Below are 17,096 nucleotides of genomic sequence, written 5' to 3'. Positions count from 1 at the left end.
GTTTTCTCAGATATTGAATCTTAAAGCTGTCTTAAGGTGTTATGAGATGGTCTCGGGCCAAAGATCTAATTTTTCAAAGTCAAGGTTATATGTTATAAATGTTCCTTCTTCCGAAGCTTCTGTTTTTGCAAGGATTCTGGGGTGCTCTTTGAAGTCTTCGCCTGCTTCTTATCTTGGTCTTCCTTTGGGGGTGGGAAGACCGAATAAACTATTTTGGAATCCAATTATCCATAGAATTGAGAGGCGTCTAGACTCCTGGAAACGTAATTTGATTTCTAAAGGTGGGCGGTTAGTTCTCATCAAAGCAGTTTTATCAAACATTCCGATTTATTTTCTATCTTGTTCAAATGCCCTGTGAGTGTAGTTATTAGAATTGAACAGATTCAAAGGAGGTTTTTGTGGGGTGGCTCTCTTTCCTCTGGTGGAATTCCCTTGGTTAATGGAGTTCTGTGTGCCTCCCTCTGAAAAATGGAGGGTTAGGGATTCGGAGAATAAGAGGCTTTAACACGGCTTTGTTGGGAAAGTGGTTGTGGCGGTTTGGCTCAGAACCCTCTGCCTTATGGGTAAAAGTATTAGGGAGCAAATATGGGTTGAGGGAGGGGAATTGGTGTACTGCGGATAATTTTAAGTTCAAAGGTTTAACTGTTTGGCGGGATATTTTGAAGGTTGAGGTTCCATTCTCCAAAGGTATTCGCTTTAAAGTTTATGTTGGGGATAGAATCCCTTCCTGGTCAGATCCATGGTGTTCGGTAGTTCCTCTCAGGGCACTATTCCCTGATCTGTATTTAGTGTCTTCTCAAAAGGCGGGATGGGTGGCGGATTGTTTTGAAATGGTGAACTCGGTAGTGGTCTGGAAGCCGCAGTTCAGGCGAAACTTTTTTGATAGAGAGTTGAATTCAGTCCTTGAATTGATGGCCTTGATTGAAGGGTGTTATATTAAGAGGAGTGGGGTTGATTCCCGTGTATGGTTTTGGTGTACATCCGGATTTTTCTCTGTTAAATCTTTTTATCATCATTTGGTATGTAGCGAAGTAGAGGCTCCTTATGCTTCGATCTGGAAGTTTTCTTGCCCGCCAAGGGTTTCTTTTTTTGCATGGGCAGTATGCTGTGGTCGTATCCAGAGAATAGATTTTCTGCGGAAGAGAGGGATGATTTTGGTCAACCATTGCCCTTTATGTTTTTCGGATGGCGAATCCATTGATCATCTTTTCATTCACTGTAAGTTTGCTCGAGATTTATGGGGTTTTATTCTATCTCGCTTTGGGGTATCTTGGGCTCTCCCTAACACCTTATCTGATTTCATTAAAAGTTGGGAATGGTGCCCCTGGAAAAGAAAGGGTAAGTCGCTATGGAAGATGTGTATGGTGGCTTCATGGTGGTTCCATGGTGGTTCATTTGGAAGGAAAGAAATTCCCGAGTATTTGAAGGAGTGGCAAAATCATCTTTCTGGATATTTATCAAGATCATTTCAGCGGTTATTTCTTGGGCTAGAAGCCTTCCTCTGTTTCATTTCGTCTTAGCGTATGATCTTTGGGAAGGCTGGCAGACTATTTGCAAGGAGGGGATTAGCAAAGTCAAAATTATTCAACCCTGGCTCCCTCCTCCTGAGGGAATGATAAAGCTGAATTTCGATGGATCCTCTCTTGGCAATCCTGGCGATGCAGGGATTGGGGGTTTATGCAGAGATTCCGAGGGGGATGTTCTATGGGCTTTCTCTGGTCCCATTGGAGTGGCGGACTCGAATGAAGCGGAAGTGAGAGCAGTTCATTGTGGGATCAAGTCTTTGGATCTGTCTGTGTTAGATAAAGTGATAGTGGAAGGGGACTCATCTAATATTATTCTCTGGCTTCTGAGTGCGGCCTCTCCTCCGTGGCGTTTTTTATCTTTCTTTGAGGAATTAGATGATTTAGTTCTTCTATCGTCTATAACCTTTAGGCATGTGAGGAGATCAGCTAATTCAGAGGCTGACTCCCTAGCAAGGAGTGGTGTATTTAGGCCTAGCTTGGAGCGGTTGATTATCTCCCTCCTTGATTTTGTATTTTCTTTCTCTCTCTCTTTCTGTATTTTGCTTTGAACCAGCTCGGTTCGCCTTTTAATATATTCTACTTTTACCGTCTCAAAAAAAAGTATACTAAGAACACAAAGATAAATAACAAATACACGGCGACGCTACCGTGCAGGCTGTCATATCAACGCTCCAATATAACAAACCAAAGACCACAAAAAATGCAAAGATTTCCTAAATATGCCTTTCTCAAAAAAAAAAAAGGCTACCTTTACACAACATCATCTAATACCTTCACTGAGGGTCAGTTTGTGGTACAATCCACTTGCAAATCAGGTGCAATTTGCTCATACATAAACTACAATCTAAGTTCAACCTTAGCTCCTTCAATAAATAAAAAATAAAACTGTCCACACAAACTACATAATTTTTCCCCTTACTTCTCTATATCTTTCTACTACCACCAAACCCAAGTGAGTCAAATTACAGGGTTCTGCAAGGTGACTGAACTTGAATTAAATTTGCTTGCTAATTCCAATAAAGCATATAGATTTCTAAAGATTGCTTGCATATGGGTTCACACCCATAACATAGAAAAGCTAGAGAAGAAATACCCAGATGATCAAACACATAATAAACCCAAATCTATGACTCAAAAAACAAAAATTAATTCATTCGAACAAAATCAGCTATTCTAAGCATTTGATTCATGTTATTGGACTACATACAATTAAAAAAAAAACAGACATAATAAGGAAAAACCGCATATTTTCTCACCCAAGAAAAGAGAGAGAGAGAGAGAGAGAGAGAGAGAGAGAGAGAGAGAGAGAGAGAATCGATTTCCAAACCCTAATTTCCAGCAAAAACCCTTCGAACTCCGGAATTAAACACAAAATTTCGAAACGAAAGCACGTTTTGGAAAATAAACCCTATAAATGAAATGAAAACAACACTGACATACATAGTTGTTGAGTCGAAATAAAAAAGGTTGAAAAGGAGTATTCGCGCGTGTACGATACGGTCAGATTTTCGTGCGAGAAATTTAAAAAAAACAAATTGATAGGAGAAGGAAGAGGGGAACTAACCAGCGAGAAAAACATTTCTTTCCCTCTCTCTCTCTCTCTAAATTCTCGCCTTTCTTTGTACGGAGGTGGTTTTCTTGAAATTTCTTTCCGTTTCCTCGAGGAAAATTTTTAGCTTTCTCGATTTTCTCGATATTTTTCCATTATCCTCTTAGACTGTGAGGTGTTAATGTACCTTGAGAGTCCGATGGACCATCCGAATCCGAACTGAAACAAAGAAGATCTAGACCATTGTTTTAAATTTCGGCCGGATTTTGGGGCGAGACCGAAACCGAAATTTGGTGTAACCCGAAATCCCAGGTTTTATCAAAATTCGGTACGAAATTTCGGAATTTCAGCCCAAATTTTGTAAAATTGATTTTTAAAAAGAGAAAACGGCTCCTACACATATGTGTAGATAAGTTATCTACACACTAGCTTAAAATACAGTGGGGGCCACATTATTTGGGTGATCCAAACCATTCATTTTAAGGCCCTCACATAGATAGGGTGTCCATAAACAATCAAATCCATAGGATCATCCTAACCATTCGAACTGTGGAGGCAAAAAATGGACTAATTTGTGAAGGTTTAAAGACATCCATTTTACCTCCACAAATCGTAGGGTTGGGATGATCCTATGGATCTGATTTAAGCTAGTGTGTAGATAACTATCTATGTAGACACCCTATCTATGTGAGGGCCTTTAAAATGAATGGTTTGGATCACCCAAACAATGTGGGCCCCCACTGTATTTTAAGCTAGTGTGTAGATAACTTATCTACACATATGTGTAGGAACCGTTTTCTCTTTTAAAAAATAGATATATTCTGAAATTTCAGCCGAACTTTGGTAAATATTTAAATAATATTTTTTAATTAGCGGATTTCGGCCGAAATTTCGGTTTCGGCCAAAGACCAAAATGATACCCGAAACCGAAATTTAAAACCATGCTCTAGACACACTATTAGGATCCATGGACATATTCGAGATCCTGACCATAGGATTTTTTTACTCATGGACATATTCGGGATCCTGATATAGGATTCGGAAAAAGAGGAATGATAGAATAAAGTAAGCCATTGCTAAAACCAGCTTCAAGGGTGCCCACATTGGTCATTTTCATCAAAACTCAAAGCCGTTTCGCTTTTTATGGCACCATCCACTTTTTTCAGCCATTATAAATTACTTTTGCCCGAAATTGACCAATGAGGGCACCCTTGAAGCTGGTATTTGCAAAGGCGCCCCCTCATTCTATCATTTCTCTTGAAAAAAATTACCGATTGAAATCCAGACAACTAAATAGAAGCCCGTGGGACAGTACTAGGGCTGCAACAGGGTCGGGTTTTTCAAACCCAAGCCCAACCCTGGATCCCATTATCTAGGCCCTGACTCGCCCTGACCCTGAGTCAGAGCCGAAAAACCTCAACCCATTGCCCGCCCTACAGAGCTCAGTGTTGGCCCTGGCCCGCCCTGATTGGCTTTGACTGGGCAGGGCTGGCCCGGCCCGGCCCTAATTGACCCTAGTGCAAATACCTGTTAAGAGTGCCAAAAATAAAGCAACCACTTATCCTATATAACAAAGTGATCAATAAACAGAGAAAGGGAACAAAATTAGACAATATGAATTCAACAACATGACGGGCAACAGAGACAATTACTAATAATAATCTAAAGAAACATCAATCCAAGATAATAGAAAACATTAGCAAAAGAAACATGCACAGATGGTTCAATTCTATAATAGAAAACTTAGGGTTGGGCCGGGTCAGGGTGATCGGAGGCATTAACCCAAAACCCAACCCGACTTGAGTCAGGGTCTAAAAAAATGAACCCTGACCCGCCCTCAGGGTTGGAAAATCCAGTCCTGACCCTGTTCGGGCTCAGGACGGGTCAGGGTTGGCAGGGCCAAACTTGCACTCCTAGACAATACTATATCCGACTTTATAATATTATTTTACGAAAATACCCTCCAATTTCTATTACATTGAGTATTATTTCAAGGGTATTTTAGTAAATATGTCATATATTTTTCAAACTACTTCTACTTATAGTATTTTGTCATTTATCTATCTGAAGTCTTGAGTCGTCCTCTTCTCTTCCTTCTCTAACCAATGACTTTTAAGTACTTGATCCACTGTGTCGCTACCATTACAGCTTGCCCTCGCCCTCACCCTCTTTTGAGAATTTTAAATGTGTACAATATAAGTTGGACCTACAATCCAATGTTAAAATGGATCATGACCGTGACACGGGAAGTAAGATCTGAAGAGCAAAATCCGATCCAACCAATAACATATTTGAATGGATCGTGATTGAGACATATGTGGATCCAATCCGAAGTGGATCCATTGACACCACTAAATATTCGTATAGAAAAAAATTTAGACCTTCTCGTACAGCATTGTATTCTCCATTGCCACGTGGACGGTGATCACATCATTCATATTTTTATCCATCTCTGGTCCCACCCTCATCCGAGTAATCTAGACCATTGATCAAGCACGACTTACCTTCATTAGAGAATGAATATTTGAATAGCCAAATCAAGATTGAACTCCATGCACAATTCTTATTTGGCGCCAATTCCATTGGCATTTCTCTTTTCTAGTCCCTGCCAAAATGCTTTTCTGGCAATCTCTTCATTTTTCACAATTTTTTCATTCCCGCCCGTAGATCTCTGCCCTAGGAAGAAATCCGAAATTCTCACGAATTGAGATGAGTAATAGTTTCGGTTTTTTTTTCTCGTATCAACTCATCTCTTGAGATATCGTGCATCTCGCGATATCTCTTGACCGGTATCATACGGCACTTGTGAGTTTGTACACGGTCAAACGAGAAGTTGACCCACTTGATCATTGCTGATAGAATTTTCTGGAGGTGATGATAGATTCGCACCCCCCGTAGGATAATTCGCACCACTTATAAACGTTATTTGGCGTCAAAAAGCATTAAAGTTTGACACAATTCACGTTGCAAGGGACGCGAATTATCCTAAAGGGGGGTGCGAATTTATCATCTTGCTTTTCTAGGAAAGTTCTCACTTCTCAGTTGATAGGGGGCCTACTTGTGCCTTTTGAAGGTGATCATAACCGTTGATCCAAACAACAAAAGCAAAGCCGTAGGTGATCAGAACCGTTAATCCAAACAACAAGCAAATGCCGTTTGCAAAACGGTTGGTTCTAGCCTCTAGGCCCTTGATCCCTTAAACCTCATGTATAGGAATTCCCTTAAGAAATGCTAAACTAATGATTTTTGTAGTCGTTTAACTTATGTTTAGGATGTCCTTTTGTAATGGGACCAAGATCATGTGGCTGCCTCATGATGCTCTATAAGATCAACGGTCTTGATTTACATAATTGTCCATGTAGCTTTGCCCGTTAATATGTAAATCGGCTTGTTCGAGCCGGGTCCTAGTCTCCTAGGGCCTAGAAAAGGTTGAGATTTGTGAGGCCAAGTTGGGCCTTAATTACCTATGTCTCAGTGATGATCCATTCGAATCCCTTATCGGCTGGATCGGATTGGGAGTGTTCTTCGTATCCTACTTCAGATCATCACTAAGAACATAGCAGTGTTAACGGATCCACTCGGATCTACCTATATCTCAGTGATGATCCATTCAAATCCCTTATAGGCCGGATCGGATTCGGAGTGTTCTTCGTATCCTACTTCCCATGCCTCAGTCACCATCCATTTCAAATCGGATTGTCCATCGGAGTGTCCTAGTAGGTTCTACTTACATTATACATAGGTAAAATTCTCAAAAGAGGGTGAGGGTGAGGCGGCGACGGAGCAGATTAGAAACTTAGAGTCAATGGTTAGAGAAGGAAAAGAAGAGACTGACTCAAGACTCGAGAGATGAATGAATGGAGTTTTTATATGGTGCAAGGCCTTACAACAATACGGTAGAGGTACCACCCTTAATATTTGATCCAACAGCATCTCACTTTTTGAGATGCTGCCGTTGTATCAAATATCAAGGGCGGTACATCCACTGTACAAGGGCCTTATTGTTGTTAGGCCTTACACCTTATAATTTTTAGAATGACAAAAATGTAAGAGGCAACAGATCTTGGCGATTGAACATTGAGAAAATTACAGAACAACAGGGATTGAATTGAAATAAAGAAAAACATACCGGAAGCCATGAATTGGGTTTTTCTTTCTCTCTGAGTTTCTCTTCGCTACACAATCGTCGGTGATAGGGACCGGTTTCTTTCTCTTCAAGCGTGGATTCTCAAAGATTGAAACGAATTTGTTGTGAGCAAGTAGGACCCGAGAGTTCCTTTTTATAAGCGTTTGTGAGAAGAGATGCGACTCCTCATCGCGCCGATCCCTCTCCCCAAACGTCTCTTTTTTTCAAACGTTTATACTTTTTCACACCAAATGATCTTGACCATCGATCTTGCAACAGCCATATCCACCGTTAGGAAATAATCCTAACATTCTCCCACTTGGCTACCAAGATCTTTGAGCCAAACATAAGGATCATAACTTTAAATTAGTTAGATAATAAACACAACATTCCGTTTAGCAAAAACTACCAACAATAAACAATTTAATCATTGGGTCACCAACTCTACCCAATAGCCTACCCCATGATTATATTATTAGTAATTCTTACTAACATGAATGTAAAAGCATACATGTATAAGATGTAACATGAATGTAAAAGCATACATGTATAAGATGTAAACGTGGTCTAAAACAGTCATACAGACACATTCTACCTCTTATTAACAATCCATTTACAAAATGTGCACGAAATGGAGCGGTAGAAAATAATCATAATATATATATCAGAATCTTAAAATATAATGTGATCACAACAGTGTATCTCAATACCAAATGCAGACTCCCACTATCATAGGCTATCAAAAGTGTTAACCAATCCCATGCGCGCTACATGCTCTCTGAAGAACTTTGGTGATAAGCCTTTAGTCAAGGGATCCGCCAACATAAGTGCGGTGCTTATTTATTCCACAGATACATGCTGATTCTGAACTCTTTCTCTCAGAACAAGATACTTTAAATCTATATGCTTCGAGCCGTCTCCAGACTTGTTGTTCTTGAAAAAGAAAACCGCAGCGGAATTATCACAGAGAAGTTTCAGCGGCCTCTCAATAGAATCAATCAAATTAAGCCCTGAAAGAAAATTTCGTAGCCATAAGGCGTGAGCCGAAGCCTCCGAACATGAAATAAACTCTGCCTCCATAGTGGATGAAGCTGTCATTCTCTACTTGACGCTTCTCCAAGAAATAGGTCATCCTGAAAGCATAAAAATATAACCAGAAGTGGATCGATGGGTGTCCCGACAACCAGCGAAGTCGGAATCAGAATAGCCAATCACCTCAAGGCTATCCGATCTCCTAAATGTGAGCATGTAATCTGAAGTCCCTCGCAGGTAACGCATAACCTTTTTGGCTGCCTTCCAGTGATCCAGACCTGGGTCACTTTGGTATCTACCAAGCATGCCAACTGCAAATGAAATATCTGGACGGGTACAGACTTGAGCATACATGAGACTACCAACAGCGGAAGCATAAGGAATATGTCTCATCTCATCCCGTTCCAGTGCGTTCCTAGGACATTGTAACTGACTGAATACATCGCCCTTAACTATAGGGGCAAGACTAGGAGAGCACCTCTCCATGCTGAATCTCTTAAGGACTTTTTCTATATAGGTCTTCTGAGACAATCCCAGCAATCCTCAAGTCCTATCTCGATGAATCTCTATTCCTATAACATAGGTGAAATTCCAAGGGTGGTCCCGAGTACGGCAACTTATGAGGAGTGAGAAATTAAGTTACTAACAAGTTTTAACTCTTTTGAAAACTCAAACCCAATTTTGGAAATTAAGAGATCAACAATAAAGTTCAAGCACACAAGCTAAATCTAAAGTGCAAATGCAAACTAAAGAGCAAGAGTAAGAGAGATTGCACCCGAGATTTAAAGTGGTTCGGTCCTCCAAACGCGAGGCCTACTCCACTCCACCAACCAAACCCGTTGATGGCTTCACTGTGTGATCTTCTTAACTTCGGCGAAGATCGGTGCCGATTACAAATTCCGATTACCTTTAACCTTGGTGGCAATCTTCACCACGGAGAGTGGGGGACGCTTCTCCGAACACTCGCCTGATACAAGTTCTTGACTAAGAAAGAAAGAACAAAAAATCCCTCACAAGGGTTTACAAATTGTAGAAGATGTACAAATTGAGCCTATAGATCCAAATCCTAATCTTAGAGGATGAGAGGCATAATCAAGTGTGATTCACTCTTTGGATGTTCAAATGAAGTTTTTGAGTGTTAGGATTGATCGTTTGGAAGTTTAGAATGCCCATATATATAGGAAAACCAAAATATGACCGTTCAATGGCATTGTGGTAATTCCAGCAAAATTCCCAACGGCTCAAAATATGACCGTTATAGTGTTCTCGGAGTTCCGAGAAAAAATCTCGGAGTTCCGGGAATACTAACAGAAGATGAAAAAAAGTCTACTGGACCATTTCTCGGAGTTCCGAGAATTTATCTCAGAGTTCCGAGAAGCCTATGCTGAGCAGATTTTCTCTTCATGTTTTTAGGCTTCCAACTTAACACCAAGTTGGGATTATTATGAGGGTTCCACATAGTTGGAACACCACAAAAACAATCGCTCATATATTTAGGGTGTTTGTTTATTTGCTTAATTATGTCTTTCAAAATCCTAAACTAGGATTGGATCTTAATACAATCTAATATAACTTGATCTTCAATGGATTCTTCAAGTCTTCATTTGGCTTGGACCTCGATGTCTTTGGCCTTCATGATGTGGTTCAATGAGAGCTTCTTGGCCTCAATCCAAGCAATGTTGTCTTAGAACCAATGTGATCTACAACTTAGACAATCAAACACATTAGTGATCATAAATCACTTGTGTATTGGAATCATCAAAATAAGATGGGAATGCCAAGGTGGAAACCAATGGGCTTACAATCTCCCCCTTATTGATGATGACAAGCACAAGAGATTTTTCAATAAAAGCATTCATATTTTCCTTAAACTAGAATTCTCTCCCCCTTTGGCATCAATCAAAAAGATTGGGGTAAAAGAGAAACAAAGGGATGAAATATTCAATTTAAAGCTCCTCATTTTTCAAGGAAAAAGACAAACCTAGAACTCCCCCTATTTAGAATTTTTATTCAACATAAGAGGGGATATTTTAATTATCCAGAGAAAGATATTCAATTTTAAAGCATTAGCCCATAATCTAAGCATATATGATGAAAATCATATGTGGCCTTTGGGAACCTAAGATTTCTTGGTTCCACCATAATCCCTAATCTTAGATGCACATTGGAATTGGTAATGACCATTTATTCCACAATAATGGCATCTAACATGAGGGTTAGATACGCTAGTCCTATCATATGTATGTTTGGGTCTTTGACTAGTCTTCTTTAAGATTATGTCAATAATTTTGTCACCATTTAAGAATCCATGGAGACATAATCTTAACCTTTCATTTTCATTACGAAGATGGGTTATTTGATTTAGAAAATCATTAAATTCATCTTCATAAGATTTGGAAGAGCTTTCCACATCTTGGAGTTTTGCAATTTCGCAAGATTTGTCATCCAAACAACCCTTAAGGGTTTCAATCTCAAGTTTAAAATTTTCAAGTTGTATTTGAGATTTGGAAGAAAATTCATTTTTCAAAAAATTAAGTTCATTTTCTAATTTTGAAATGGATTTCTTTTGAACTTTATTTTTAGAAATTTGAGAGTGCAAGGTTGAGCACAATTCATCATATGATATTTTTTCACTATCACTACTAGATGAATAACATGAAGGGTTAGAGTTTACCTCGTCTTCATGGGTGAGTGCCATGAAGCAAAGATCGTCTTTCTTTTCTTCCCCTTCGCTTGAACTCTTTCCCGAGGTGCTAGTAGCATCCCATCCGGCGGCAAGAGCTTTATGTTTCTTCCATTCCTTCTTTCCCTTGTATTTTGAGGAAGATGACTTGAGAAGTGGACAATCCGGTCTTTTGTGTCCGGCCTTCTTGCAATTATAGCACCTTATTCCTCCTTCTACTTCACTTTCTTCTTTCTTCTTCGTTTTATCCTTTTTATGTTTCTTTCTCTATAAGCTTTTAAATACCCTTAAAGCTTCTTCTTCATCGCTATCCGCCTTGCTAGAGGATGATGAGTTTGCTTTGAAGGCTTTTAGAGCTAGAGATCGACTCTCTTTCTCTTTCTCTTTCTCTTTCGGCTTCTTCTCCTCTTGTCGGCTAGTGAGGAGCATCTCATGGGTGATGAGAGATCCTACAAGCTCCTCCATGGTTAGCGTCTTGAGATTCTTTGATTCTTGTATGGCGGTTACGTTTGGATCCCAATATGGAGGAAGAGACCTAAGCAACTTACTCACAAGCTCATCAGTAGGATAAGATTTACCAAGATTTGCTAGTTCATTAGAAATTTTAGAAAAACGGGTATACATTTCGAAAATGCTTTCGTTTTGATCCATTCTAAATATTCCATATTTGCTCTTTAACAAATTTATTTTGGAATCCTTAACTTGAGAAGTTCCCTCATGGGTAACGGCAAGTGTATCCCAAATAACCTTGGCGGAATAAAAAAGAGCAACTCGATTAAACTCCTCCGTAGATAGGGCGCAAAACAAAGAATTTATGGCTTTGTAATTTAAATTTGCATGCCTTTTTTCTACGACATTCCATTCTTCAAATGGTTTGGAAGGCAACATGTATCCATTTTCAACAATGTGCCAAAGTTTCACATCTATCGAAAGAAGATAGATGCGCATCCTTGTCTTCCAATGTCCATAGTTGGACCCATTAAAGAAGGGAGGTCTAGTTGTGGAATGGCCCTCCGGAAGTCCGGTTCCATTTCTATCCGCCATTTCACAATTAGAAAGTTGCCAAAGATCTTATGATCTTTCCCTTGTTTGAAATTTTTAAAGAAAATTTTTCCAAAGATTTATAGAAAAGAAAATCGTTTAAGAGCCTTTGCTCTGATACCAAGTGAAATTCCAAGGGTGGTCCCGAGTACGGCAACTTATGAGGAGTGAGAAATTAGGTTGCTAACAAGTTTTAACTCTTTTGAAAACTCAAACCCAATTTTGGAAATTAAGAGATCAACAATAAAGTTCAAGCACACAAGTTAAATCTAAAGTGCAAATGCAAACTAAAGAGCAAGAGTAAGAGAGATTGCACCCGAGATTTAAAGTGGTTCGGTCCTCCAAAAGCGAGGCCTACTCCACTCCACCAACCAAACCCGTTGATGGCTTCACTATGTGATCTTCTTAACTTCGGCGAAGATCGGTGCCGATTACAAATTCCGATTACCTTTAACCTTGGTGGAAATCTTCACCACGGAGAGTGGGCTACGCTTCTCCGAACACTCGCCTGATACAAGTTCTTGACTAAGAAAGAAAGAACAAAAAATCTCTCACAAGGGTTTACAAATTGTAGAAGATGTACAAATTGAGCCTATAGATCCAAATCCTAATCTTAGAGGATAAGAGGCATAATCAAGTTTGATTCACTCTTTGGATGTTCAAATGAAGTTTTTGAGTGTTAGGATTGATCGTTTGGAAGTTTAGAATGCCCATATATATAGGAAAACCAAAATATGACCGTTCAATGGCATTGTGGTAATTCCAGCAAAATTCCCAATGGCTCAAAATATGACCGTTATAGTGTTCTCGGAGTTCCGAGAAAAAATCTCGGAGTTCCGGGAATACTAACAGAAGATGAAAAAAAGTCTACTGGACCATTTCTCGGAGTTCCGAGAAGCCTATGCTGAGCAGATTTTCTCTTCATGTTTTTAGACTTCCAACTTAACACCAAGTTGGGATTGTTATGAGGGTTCCACATAGTTGGAACACCACAAAGACAATCACTTATATATTTAGGGTGTTTGTTTATTTGCTTAATTATGCCTTTCAAAATCCTAAACTAGGATTGGATCTTAATACAATCTAATATAACTTGATCTTCAATGGATTCTTCAAGTCTTCATTTGTCTTGGACCTCGATGTCTTTGGCCTTCATGATGTGGTTCAATGAGAGCTTCTTGGCCTCAATCCAAGCAATGTTGTCTTAGCACCAATGCGATCTATAACTTAGACAATCAAACACATTAGTGATCATAAATCACTTGTGTATTGGAATCATCAAAATAAGATGTGAATGCCAAGGTGGAAACCATTGGGCTTACAATAGGAAGCTTCACCAAGATCTTTCATATCAAAATTCCTTGAGAGGAATTGTTTTGTTTCTTTCAGCATGCCTAGGTTACTACTGGCAAGTAGTATATCATCAACATATAACACTAGGATGATGAATCGACTCCCACTAACCTTAAGATATATACATTGATCTACACCATTTTCCTTGAACCCAAAACTAGACACTACCTCATGAAATTTCAGATACCACTGCCTAGAAGCCTGCTTAAGTCCGTAAATGGACTTTTTAAGCTTACATCCTAGGTGCTCTTCGCTCTCAGCCTTAAAACCTTCAGGCTGAATCATATAGACATCCTCATGAAGATCACCATTTAAAAATGAAGTCTTCACATCCATCTGGTGTAACTCTAAGTTATAATGAGTCACCAAAGCCATGACTATCCTCAAAGAGTCTTTTCTTGATACTGGAGAGAAAGTCTCTTTGAAGTCTATTCCCTCTTTTTCAATGAACCCCTTAGCGACTAGTCTGGCCTTATATCTTTCAATACCGCCCTTAGAGTCTCTTTTGGTCTTGAAGACCCATTTACAGCCTACAGGCTTGACCCCTTTAGGTAACTCGGTTAGTTCTTAGACACGGTTCTTTTCCATCGAGAGCAACTCATCCTTCATGGCTTCAAGCCACTGAGCTGATCGGTCGCTATTTATGGCCTGATCAAATGAAAGTGGATCATTATCCATTTCACCGTCGTAGTCACACTCGTTTAGATAGACAACATAGTCATCAGAGATGGCTGACCTCCTCTCTCTCTGTGACCTACGCGCAGATTGCTCAGCGACAATCGTTGCTGGAGCATCAGGAATGTGGGGCGAAACCTCCAATGTGTCATCTGGTGCATCGATATCCTCAGGTGGAGGAATCGACACTACTCTTTCTTGGATTACCGGTATTGGAACAAATATCTGGTTCTCCTCAAAAGTAAGTGACATAGGCACATAACTCCCACTGAGATCACCATCCACTAAGAATACAGCGTATCTAGTCTCTACAATCCGGGTGCTATGAGTAGAACTATAGAACCTATAATCCTTAGACCGTTCAGGGTAACCTATGAAGTAACAAGAGATGGTCCTAGCGTCTAACTTTCTCAACTGTGGGTTATAAATTTTGGCTTCAGCCATACAACCCCAAACATGCAAATATCCTAGCTTAGGCTTTTTACCGGCCCATAACTCATAAGGGATCTTAGCCACAGCTTTACTCGGTACACGGTTTAGGATATGAACGGCTGTTTTCAATGCTTCTCCCCACAAGGACTCAGGCAATGGTGAATTGCAAATCATGCTCCTCACCATATCCATAAGAGTACGGTTTCGTCTCTCAACAACACCATTTTGCTCAGGTGTACCTGGCATCGTGTACTGAGCGAGAATACCGTTCTCCTGTAGCCTGGACTGCGGCCCGTATCGGAATATCTGCCATAGTACTCCCCACCTCTATCGGACCTCACAACCTTAATCTTCCGGTCAAGTTGTAACTCAATCTCAGCCTTATAGATCTTAAAGGTATCCAGTGCTTCCGACTTTTCTTTGATGAGATAGACGTACCTAAAACGTGAAAAGTCATCGATAAAGGTAATGAAATATCTCTCGCCACTTAGGGCAGGAGTAGAAAATGGCCCACATATATCAGTGTGAATAACTTCTAACAGGCCGGTACTCCTAGGGGCGCCCTTCTTACTAGTTTTGGTTTGTTTACCCTTAAGACACTGCCTACAAATCCCGAAATCAGAAAAGTCAAGAGGAGGAAGAACTCCATCCTTAACCAGTCTTTCCATACGACTAATGGAAATGTGGCCTAAACGCTTATGCCACAAACTGGAAGGGTTTTCATCAACTCGACCCTGTTTATTGCCACGGTAACTGATTTCCTCATTCACATGCATGGATAACAGAGAATGGGCAAATGAGCTATCTAAATAAATCATATATAGATTGCCCACAAAAGAACCAGAACCAACAACATTGGAATCATGGAGTAATGTAAAACCTTTATTCCCAAACTTAAATTCAAATCCAAAGGAAACAAGTTTGGATACAGATATAAGGTTTCTGCTCATGGCAGGTACATAAAATGTGTCTTCCAAATACATAATGAAGCCACTATTTAATACAAGATGAAAAGTGCCAATAGCCTTGACGTCTGCTTCTACTCCATTTCCTATCTTAATGGTTCGCTCCCCTTTCTTGAGTCTCCGTCTCTCTTGAAATCCCTGCAAGGAATTCGAAATGTAAATAGTTGAACCTGTATCTATCCACCACGTATTTCTAGGCGCATCTACAAGGAAAGATTCATGACAAACAAAAATTGAATTATTACGTTTCTTATGCAACCACTCTTCATACTTGGAGCACTCTTTCTTTATGTGACCAAGTTTCTTACAGAAATGGCACCTGATGCGACTTTTCATCCCACCGGTCAAGCCCTGAGCCGAACCACTTGCTACCTTCTTCTTGTCTTTCCCAAAGCCCTTTCCTTTGGTTTTCTTCTTGAAGTGACCCTTCGATGTTCCCTCTGTGGTGTAATGAGCACTTTCAGGTTGCTCGGTCTTCAACCTCTCTTCTTCTTGAACACACATGGCTATGAGTTCACTCATTTCCCACTTCTCTTTCTGCGTATTGTAATTAATTTTAAATGGAGTAAACTGCACAAGAAGAGATGTCATCATGAAATGAACAAGGAAACCCTTAGAGATCTCCATGTTCATTTTCTTTAGCTGGGAGGCCATGTCATTCATTCGCATAATGTGCTCTCTCACACCACTACTACCATTATACTTCATAGTGATCATCTTCATCATCAGTGTACTGGCAAGAGCCTTAGACGATCCCTTAAACTGATCCTCTACTGCCTGTAGGCACTCACTAGCAGTAAATTCCTCATTTTCCTCTGAGTCGGGAATGCCTCCTCGGATAGAGGTAGAGATCGTGCTTTTCATAATCATAAGGCTCATGCGGTTTGACCGTTCCCATTTTTCATAGGTAGCCAAATCCGCAGCAGTACTCTCATTAGAAGGCACTTCAGGTTTGTCATTCCTAAGTGCATAATCTAGGTCCAAACACCCTAAGACTATGTGAATATGATCCTTCCATTTTCCAAAATTAGTCCCACTCAAAACCTCGATCCCGGACAAATAACTAGAGATAGAACTAGGGTTCAATGCTGTAGACAAAAAAACAACAAATTTCAATTTCAATTTCTGAGGAGTCGCATCTCTTCCCACAAAGGCTTATAAAAATGAACTCTTGGGTCCTATTTGCTCACAACAAATTCGTTTCAATCTTTGAGAATCCACGCTTGAAGAGAAAGAAACCGGTCCCCATCACCGACGGTTGTGTAGCGAAGAGAAACTCAGAGAGAAAGAAAAACCCAATTCATGGCTTCCGGTATGTTTTTCTTTATTTTAATTCAATCCCTGTTGTTCTGTAATTTTCTCAATGTTCAATCGCCAAGATCTGTTGCCTCTTACATGTGGCATCAGAGCCACAGTTCTAGCGAGAAAACGGCGAGAAAATCCGATTGAAAATTTTATTTTTTGGGAATTTTTTGACATCGCCGGAAAATGGTTACTCCAACCGGTGATTTTCCGGCATGGATGTGAAGTTCGTCGAGAGACGAGTCCAATGCAACAACGGTGCCTAAATCCGATGTCAAATGAACCCAGAAATTGAAATTGAAATTTGTTGTTTTTTTTTGGGATTTTCTGGAATTTAAAAAAAAAAGCTGTTGGAGAAGATGATGAATAGTGATGGGCCGATGGGCCGCGCAGGCCCGTTAAGGATCCATCA

General features: G+C 40.0%; 2 protein-coding genes across 3 annotated transcripts in view; one reads left to right on the top strand and one right to left on the bottom strand.

Annotated features, from left to right (window-relative positions):
- The window catches only part of LOC143856155 (uncharacterized), a 34,654-nt gene extending 31,436 nt beyond the window's left edge, over positions 1-3,218 (bottom strand). Inside the window, exon 1 of one of the 2 annotated variants that reach the window (XM_077366263.1) lies at positions 3,091-3,218. The gene's annotated coding sequence lies outside the window, so the exon portion shown is untranslated. Of the gene's footprint in view, positions 1-2,853; positions 2,963-3,090 lie in introns of those variants that run through there. The other variant, XM_077366256.1, reaches the window with a different exon arrangement.
- Positions 1,349-2,074, top strand: LOC143869951 (uncharacterized). Its single transcript, XM_077376490.1, has one exon. It carries the CDS (start codon positions 1,349-1,351, stop codon positions 2,072-2,074), a length of 726 nt encoding a protein of 241 aa, XP_077232605.1.
- Positions 3,219-17,096: the final 13,878 nt, after the last annotated feature.

Source organism: Tasmannia lanceolata, unplaced genomic scaffold (genome assembly GCF_043159265.1).
Source record: "Tasmannia lanceolata isolate RefF3 unplaced genomic scaffold, GAP_Taslan_0.1 ptg000003l, whole genome shotgun sequence".
Taxonomy (NCBI): Eukaryota; Viridiplantae; Streptophyta; class Magnoliopsida; order Canellales; family Winteraceae; genus Tasmannia; species Tasmannia lanceolata.
The sequence above is the reverse complement of the archived record's forward strand: the minus strand, read 5'-3'. Positions and strand labels throughout refer to the sequence as shown.

Coding starts and splice junctions, on each gene's coding strand:
- LOC143869951 (XM_077376490.1), top strand. CDS start 1,349: ATGGAAGATGTGTATGGTGGCTTCATGGTGGTTCCATGGTGGTTCATT.